The following is a 9,525-nucleotide window of genomic DNA, read 5'->3' on the forward strand; positions in this document are numbered from 1 at the left end:
GTGGGATGGTATACTCTATTATTCTCTGGTGTCAGTACAGTGGGATGGTATACTCTATTACTCTCTGGTGTCAGTACTGTGGGATGGTATATTCTAATACTCCCTGGTGTCAGTATGTGGGATGGTATACTTTATTAATCCTTGGGGGTCATCTTGGGTACAGGTAGGCTTTAATAATCCTTTGTGTTGGTACAGTGGGTAATGTTCCGTTCCTCCTTATTGTCAGTGGTGTTATTTGGTATATTCTGGGGCAGCTGGTGGTTTACGGTGCATGGGTTGAAGGATTTGCCTAAGGACTTGGAGGGAAGGAGTTGTTTAAATTTCATTTTTAAATTTCATTCAGCGGTGGTTGGTTCGATTTGAATCATGTGGAGTGTTGGGCACTATCGTGTTGGGTGTGGGGAGTGGTGGACGGCAGTTTAGCTGAACAAGAGCAGAGGTGGCGGTGTATTGGATCGAAGTGCCTGGATTACGGTGGAGTGGAATGGTGTCAGAGCCCAGCACATTTGGGGCATGTGTATGCCAACTCCAATCCTACCACCCTAATCCTAGCCCTACCTTCCTAACTCTAACCTTTCCAACCCTCCACTCCTTAGCATACCTTCCTAACTCTAAACCTACCACCCCAATCCCTAACCCTACATTTTTCCAGCTATAAACCTTCTACCCCAATCGCTAACCCTACCTTCCCAGATATAAACCTACCAGACCAATCCCTAACCCTACTTTCCCAGCTCTAACCCTACCACCCCAATCCCTAACCCTACATTTTTCCAGCTATAAACCTACCACCCTAATCGCTAACCCTACCTTCCCAGATATAAACCTACCAGACCAATGCCTAACCCTACTTTCCCAGCTCTAACCCTACCACCCCAATACCTAACCTAAGCCTAGTCTTACTTTCCTAACTCTAACCTTTCCAACCCTCCACTCCTTAGCCTACCTTCCTAACTCTAACCCTACCACCCCAATCCCTAACCCTACATTTTTCCAGCTATAAACCTACCACCCCAATCGCTAACCCTACCTTCCTAACTCCAATCCTACCATCCCATCCCGTACCTTACCTCTACCTTCCAAAATCTGATCCTACCACCTGAAATCCTAACCCTACCTTCCCAGCTCTAACCCTACCACCCCAATATCTAACCTAATCCTAGTCTTACTTTCCTAACTCTAACCTTTCCAACCCTCAACTTCCAACCCTACCTTCCCATCTCTAACCCATTTACTCCAAAGGCCAACCCTACCTTCCCATCTCTAATCCTACCACCCCAAATCTTAACCCTACCTTCTTAACTCCAATCCTACCATTCCATACCTTAACCTTACTTTCCAAAATCTGATCCTACCACGCCAAATCCTCACCCTATATTCCCAGCATTAACCCCACAACCCCATTTCCTAACCCTACCTTCCCACATTTAACCCTACCATCCCATACCTTAACCCAACCTTCCAAAATCTGATCCTACCACCCCAAATCCTACCCTAACCAAATTCGGTGCTCTGAATTTTGGAAGCCCCTTTAACAAGATTCTCCCAGATGTCCACCCATGGGGAATAAGTACAGGGGTACATATTAGTATTATGTATCTTTTTATTATGTATCTTTTTAAGTGTATTTGGAGGCTGTAGAAGCTCTACACAGTCCAGCAAACTAACCCAAATTTTCCCCCCATTGACTTTAATGGTGTTCAAATTCGTCGTTCGATCCCCCGAACAAATTTGGCCTATTCGATCAAATAGCCATCAAATAGTGAGATATTTGACCAACACTACTAAACACCCCTACCACAACCCTACCACTCCCAACACTAACTCTTCCACAGAGGTCCTGAGGGCACCTTTCACAGTTCTACTACTGGGAAACTGATATCTAGTAATGCCCCAGCACTTTAATACTCTCCTCAATGTAGAAGGGGTCCTTGGAGAACTCCTTTATTTATAATAAACTGTGAAATAGAGAATTAGTTAAGTGACGGGCTGCTGTGAGATGTCTCAGAAGGGTTTGCAACAAGACAAAAGAAGATTTCATGAGGAATTTCACCATGTCTCACCCTGCACATGGAATGGGAGAGGCATCAGCAGGCTGAATGCCCCAGGAGTGAGCCACATACCAGGTGGGGGCAGATACACCTTTATCCATAGGTAACCAAGTTATGTAACATAAGAAATGCCTAAAATCACAGCAGGAAATCAGTATTCACCTGTGCCAGATACTTCACATTCACATTGCTCAACACAACGCAATGTCAATTGTTCTGCATTTCCTCGAAATGAGATAATTGTTCTACTCTACCTAATCTCCCGATCACAAGGGCACTGACATAACATCTGACATTGTGGCACTCCGTCAATGACCAAAATGGTGAAAATATTATCTGATGAACATAAATGATAACCTAACAATGAAAGAATTTCATTTAATAAATGTGGATGATTCTAAGAGGTTCAGAAGAAAGCTAGGAATCAGTGTCACCACAAGGATTGTCTGCTACATGGGGCAGGGTGATGGGTCCAATGGATGTATATGTCACACGGAATATAAGGATTAGCACTGGGGTGAGGTTTGGGGTTAGGATAAGGATCATGTTGGGAATTAAGGTTTGCACTGAGTTTATTATCTGATTTATTATTACAATAGAGTTAGGGGTCACATGGGATTGGTATTATGTTCAGCAATCGGGTCGGTTATGATTAGGATAACATTCATTTGGCTTAAGGCTCAGCATTATGGTTGAAATGAGTATATTCAGAATAGCATTAAGACAAAGGTTAACATTGGGGTTAAATTCAGAATTGAGGTCAAGGGTATTATTAAGATTACCAGTAGGATTGGGGACAACACTAGATTTATAGTTATTATTAGTGTTTAGCATTAGTTTAAGGTTCAGCATGAGGGTCATGATCAGAGGAATAACTCATATTTAGGTTAGCTTTAGGACAAGGGTCAGTGTTAGTTTTGGCAGTTGGGAAAGTATTTAGGTCAATGTTAACATAGAGGTCAAGGTTTTCATTAAAGTTACCATTGGGGTTATTATTAGTGTTAGGGTTATCTAATGTGTCCGCATTAGGGGTAGGGTTAGCTTGAGGTTAGAAATGGTAGGTACAGGAAAAGATCCTCCATAACTAGAACAAGCTTCTCTAACAACAGGAGACCATTTCATGTCTTTTGCACACTTAGAAACATCCATAAAAACACCTTAGTTCTGTGTACTGTAAGACTGGGGTTAGGGATAACTCTACCCGAATGACCTGACCTCTACTCCAATGAAGCTTGCAGTATGTCTCTCATTTCATGTAGATTTAGTTGATGTTTATTTTGGTATTTCTTCTTCTCTATTTTGTGCTTTTTAATAATATATAAATTCAAGTGTAATATAATTGTCATCTCAAATTGTTAGATACAGTTGCACAGACAACTGAAATAGTAAAGTATCGCTCAGATGTCATGAACTTGTATTTGTGGAAATTAAGAATTTACCCAAAGTCATGTGATCCCATGGCATTGGTGGCACGGCGAGCCATGCTTTGTTTATCTACACAGCCATGTTGTACAGCACTGGGCACACTGTGTGCTATAACAAGAAAAATTTCCACAAACTTGAAATAGAAACTGTTGTTGTGAAGTTTGGCAACAAAATGAGCTCCTTGTAATACTAATTATCTTCCCAGACCTATGCAGTATTTCTACGTGCAATATACAGAAAAGATTTTATGGGATATGTTTGGAAATTCCACGTTTCCAGTGACTTTACACGCTCCCAACTCACCCAGTATTTGCCCTTCCTGATAATCAGGTAAATCGAGAATTACATAATCTCATGTTTTCCAGTTTCCTTCCAGGTGTGATTTCTCACTATGTACATTCAATGTAATAAGAGGTCACGTAAGGATAGGATACATCTGTGAGATCAGCCAAGACTGTGAATCCTTCAATATACATACATACAGATATATTTACACACACAGATACATACAGATATATATACATAGGCCCTTATTCATCAAATAAATGCACATACGTTCGCTGCGGTCAGCGACCTTTTTTAGCGCGAGTCGGGCCCGAGTTCTGGTGAACTCGCCTGGTGGTTTCCTGCAAAGATCTTGAATACGCCAATTAAGGCGAATAATTTTCAGCAATTCAGGAGATGTTAAACTCCATGGTGAGGTGATAGCAATTGGTTAGCGCACACCTGCTCCCTGTTCTTTGCGCATCTCCAGTCCATTTTACAGGTCAGTTTGAATTTTTAACGCTTGATGTTTTTTTGTGTGTTGCTTTTTTAGGTTACATTCTACTCAATCACAAACTTGCTTCATTTATAGTTACATTTGTTGCACTTCTTTTCTTTTGGTTGCAACACTGCAAACTCATTTCTATCAAGCTGGATATATATATAGTGGCAAATATGTCATCACACAATAGTATGAGTGTAAAAAAATATGTGAACAAACATTTGTAACCTGATAAAAATTTAATTCTATTTTGACTTTAGAGAAATGAAATATTTTAGTAAAGGATTATAGGGAAACATGTTATAATACATGTATTAAGGAACATTTAGTGATTTCACTTGTGTGTGTATGTCAAAATACATTTACATGTATTTTATGTACTATTTTACCTGGATTGGTGTGTGTGTGTGTGTGTGTGTGTGTGTGTGTGTGTGGAGTTTCATCTGTTGCTGCAATATTTTTGTGCCTGGTTTGTAATGCCAGTTTCTGTAGTTTACCAATTCTTCAGCAATGTGTCATTTTTTCCACAAATATTGAGTACAAATGTCTGTATGGTTTCCACACCAAAGTGCTACCTGACCCCCCTCGTTGCCTTTGTCACATATTGGTATTTTTATGTATTATGTGCATATTTTAAGAAGATATTTTATAGATATTTTATATCTATAGGAAGCAAACAAGAACGTGTGTGTGCTTGTGACTTTTGTGGATAAATCTAGTCCGATGGCAAAGCCGAGGTTTAGCCTGAGGAAAGTCGCAATATTTACCCGCGGGCGGCTCCTCCGATCAGGCATCGTACGCTTTTATATAAGCGCCTATGTAGAGGAGCTGAACTCGGTTAACTCTTGCCTAACAGGAAAGAAATAAGTCATTTTAAAATATGCTTTGTTCTTAGCGCATATAGATGTTTTAAACATTTGAACAGCACAAACATTTTTTTTAGGGCTAAGGGTAATATGTGTGCTTTTTTGACTTTTAATGCAAGCTCGCCAGTGTAAAACTGCCGGGGATGCGCGGCTCCGGCAGCAAGCTCATTCAGTTGCTGAATTGCGCGACGGCTTCCGATTTCAGATTGCGAATACGAATGTGCGAGCGAGCTTCCGATTTTGCTTGATGAATCAGGGCCATAGACTTGGGATATAAAATTCTGTAATAAAGTTTTTATTACTTGCAAAGGATTTTACAGAACAAAACACTAAACATAATAAAATGTAACACACAGATACAGAACCATTTTTGCTTCCTTATAAGATATGAAATTCCCTGGTTGTCACCCTGTGTGATGATCATGACCTCTTAGTCATGAAGACAGAATGAAAGCAGGAAATCCTTTTTTATATTTCTTGTTTGTGTGACATTTAACACCTGGGGCTATTCATTTTATTACCCAGGAAACATTAAAGGAAGAATATTTCTTTTTTCAGGGGTGTTACCTTTCCTAAAATAGCAGCCAGATGAGGCAATTCTCTAAGATGTGATATATAAAGAACTCACACATCTTCAGACATCGGAACAATCAGCAATCTGACAGCAGCACAATGAAGGTCGATGCCAAGAACATGAAGGCTCTCTATGAGGCCAATGGCTACCTTACCGCCATCCATGTCCTAGATGAGAAGCAGCTGCTGCATGCCAGGCAGGAATACGAGAAGCTGGAGGAGAAGTTTGGTGAGTTTACATGATGTTTGGTGATTGATTGTTGCTGAAGGGGGAAACATGTCACATGCTCCCCCATACTTGGAAGTACCTGGAAGTATGGGGGATGTCCTTTAGTCTTCATAAATAAATTTAGCAATGGGGAAATGAAGGACAGGTGCTCATGGAAGGGGTTATTAGAAGACTCTTTACCTGCATGGGGACAGCACAGACTTAGGGTGGCCGTTCTGCACAGATCAGCATTTATTTTTGTGTTTTCCAGGCAAGGAGTACACTCAGTACAATCTACACAACATCCACCTGGAGTATGAATGGGTGATGAACTTAGCCTCCCACCCAAAGCTGCTGGAAGCGATCACCGCTGTCCTGGGCCCAAACGTCATCCTCCTGGACTCCAGATTTATTTGTAAATATCCCGCCAGTGATGTCCCACACAAAGAAAATACGGTGCCATATGTGGCCTGGCATCAGGATATCAAGTAAGTATATGAGGAATTGTCTGTGGAAGATGGGAAACCATCAATGGGAAAAGAAATCAAATCCAACTCCAATTCCCCTACAGATACTGGGGGTTCGAGGGAGGACCGGTAGCTTCAGTGTGGCTGGCGTTCGATGATGTGGATTCTGAAAATGGTGTTCTGCAAGTTATTCCAGGTTGGTTCACCGACCGGTTATATTATTATATTATTATTAATTAGTATTATTACTGTTCATTGGTTGTCATCTTGCCATGTTTCTCCCTCCAGGCAGCCACAAGCTGGGAATTTTGGAGCACAGAATCGCAGAGATTCCCGGGAATATGCTGACAGCGAATCAGGAAATTCCAAAGCACCTGGTGAACATTGAGGATCTGGTTGAGTGCCCCCTTAAGGCAGGTCAGATGTCGGTAAGTTGGACAGTGTGATGGCACCGAATGTAATATATACATGTGTTGGATGAACCCACCACCTCTATGCTACTCCCTGGTGGATTCCCCAATACCCCTTAGCTATTAAGCTGATCTACTGTTGTCACCAAGTCCGTGAAAGTCAGGAATAAAGTGAAATGATATTAGTGAGGTGCTGAAGTTATAGACAGAGGATCCCTTCCAGGCAGCTGGGACAATGAGCATTAATGATGTGATATCATGAATAATTCACATGAATAGAATTTACCTGAATCAACTCTTTGCCATCATCTATACGCAGAGTCTGTACAACATTCATTTATTTCTTATGTCTATCGGCAGGTTCATGACGGGCTGACTGTACACGCCAGTGAGCCAAACATGTCGGAGAGAAGACGATGTGGATTTGTGATCCGTTATGTTCCTACCACAGCTTACCCCATACAGGTCAGCAATCCACCAATCTATAGACCATTACATCATGGGGGTTCTCCACTTCCACTTTAAATTTGGTCCTGTGGTGAATTGGGCCGTTCTCGCTTACTAAACATGAAGGCGAGAATGGCCTTTGTAAATTCTGCCCACGAGACCAAATTTTTGGGACCTGCAGTACCAATCAGGGTCTGATTGCTCTTGCAGCCCTTTACTAGTTGTGATTGTTCTTGGATAGAGTCCTGTGTTCCTGGATAGAGAAACTCTATCACATATTACAAGGTGGCAGGAGCAATCATGGGAGCAGAGCAGCCAGGAACCAGCTATCCGGGAACACAGTGTGGGTCTCGCTGGCTGCTCATGAATGAATGCTGCGTGGGAAAAATCCTCTGCTTTTTCCCACGGCCGTGTTCATTCATAAACCCAAGCCGTATGACTCGCTCTGAGAGGAGGAGTACCGCAGCTGCATTTATGAGTCGTGAGAATCCTCCTCTTAGTGAGAGATCCCCAGGCACTACAGGTCAGAACGAGGGCTTGCCTGAGTTGTAGTGCCAAGGGATCGCTTACTGACAGGAGGATTGCCGCGGCTGTATTTATGAATGCAGCCAACATAATCCTCCTATAGTGATTTCCTGAGTTTCTGATGGCTTTGCGAAATTTTGCAGACCCATCAGAACTTCAAGGAAATTTTGTCGAGAATGCCAGAGGCATGCTCGCTCATCCCTACTAAATACATCACCAGAGGCAATTATCTGATGCTGGGACCTCGGGGGTTCATAAAGCATAGCATGTTTATCATGCATCAATAAAGTCAATGTTATTGTGAGGTGATCTGGTGATATATTTGTGGTTCTGATTTTTTCCCCCGTCCAAACAAAAAAAAAAGTGACTGGACAGGAAGTCGTAGAGTTCCCAAAATATTCCAATGTAGTGGGCGGGGCCTGTAGACTAGTGTTGTAAAAACACTGAACTGTTTAATCTGTGGATAAGGAAGGGATTCTTCACTGTAAGGTCTGTGAAAATGTGGAATCGGCTCCCTCAGGAAGTAATTTCAGCAACTACTATAGATTACTTTAAAAAAAAAAAGAAAAAGCTGGATGTTTTCTAGGGTTTTTCCTGCCTTCCTCTGGATCAACTATGTCTTATCGGGTTTTATATTTGGGATTTATTTCCCTAGTACTTGAACTTGATGGATTTATATCTTTTTTCAATCTGACTTACTATGTAGCTATGAACTAACAGTCACATGTTCTGTTCCAGGATCCCGAACGTCCTCGGACCTTCCCAGCAACAGTCCTGGTGGCCGGAAGTGATGAAAATCACCATTTCCAGAACCATGCCCCCCATTTTTTCACCAAAACACTTTGATATTATTTATTTATTGATATCAATTATTTCTTATTACATTTCTTATTATTTGAATTTTGTGGTATTTATATATTTTATTATTGAACACTTTATAGCTCTAACAATCCATATTGTTGTATTGATATACACTTGTAAGTCCTCTCTTTATATGTTTGTTAGTTGTAGCTGGAAATATGGCCGCACAGAACTCAGTGAGGGTCAAAGCAGATATTGAGGCTGATTTACTAAAGAAGAGGAATCATCTCAGCTTGGTAAATACAGCGTGGTTGTGTTTATTTTAATTATCCAATCAAATGCCAGGAGACCTGTCTGTTCCCTGACACGTGATTGGCTGATTCTACACAATTTTACTCACACTTTGTCCACATGTATAGTAAACCAATCTGTGATGGAGGATCCAAATCTACAAACAGCTTTATTGTTGTAAAAGGTAACTTTGTAACTTTATAAACTTCTTCTGCAATAAATTGTAATTAAATGAACAAATAAAATATTCAAATGAAAAGTGAAAAATTGTGTGGAATCCTTTCCTGTGTTTAGGTTTCTGAGATGATAATATATTCTGATAGAAGATTCACCTAAAACACCGGATGGTGACAATCAGAAAACCAGACTGTGTCCCTGCTCACTTCTGTGTTATTGTGGAAAGAAATATAAAAACTAAAGAATTGGAGTCACACAGATGCACAGGTGTCTCTACTGCCATAATATGAACTTACCTGACTGATTGGACTACAGTGAGGACATTGGACTGTGAGCTCCTATGAGGCACTTAGTGATAGGACTATGGTGAAGATATTACCGGACGGTGGCAATCAAAACCAGGCTGTGTCCCTGCTCACTACTGTGTTGTAATTTCAAAGGAAATTAAAAAATTAAAGTATTGGGGTCACACAGGTGCCTAGGTGATGTCCCTTCTGCAGTAATATGAACTTACCTGA

General features: G+C 41.1%; 1 protein-coding gene across 1 annotated transcript; it reads left to right on the forward strand.

Moving 5' to 3' along the window:
* Positions 1-5,762: 5,762 nt before the first annotated feature.
* LOC140339115 (probable alpha-ketoglutarate-dependent hypophosphite dioxygenase) lies at positions 5,763-9,097 on the forward strand (the record flags this gene model as incomplete). The annotated part of the gene is given in 6 exon segments (XM_072423684.1): positions 5,763-5,910; positions 6,161-6,377; positions 6,461-6,552; positions 6,645-6,784; positions 7,127-7,231; positions 8,477-9,097. Coding segments are annotated over 6 exon segments (810 nt in total), but the record flags the coding sequence as incomplete, so codon positions are not given.
* Positions 9,098-9,525: the final 428 nt, after the last annotated feature.

Source organism: Pyxicephalus adspersus, chromosome 10 (genome assembly GCF_032062135.1).
Source record: "Pyxicephalus adspersus chromosome 10, UCB_Pads_2.0, whole genome shotgun sequence".
NCBI lineage: Eukaryota > Metazoa > Chordata > Amphibia > Anura > Pyxicephalidae > Pyxicephalus > Pyxicephalus adspersus.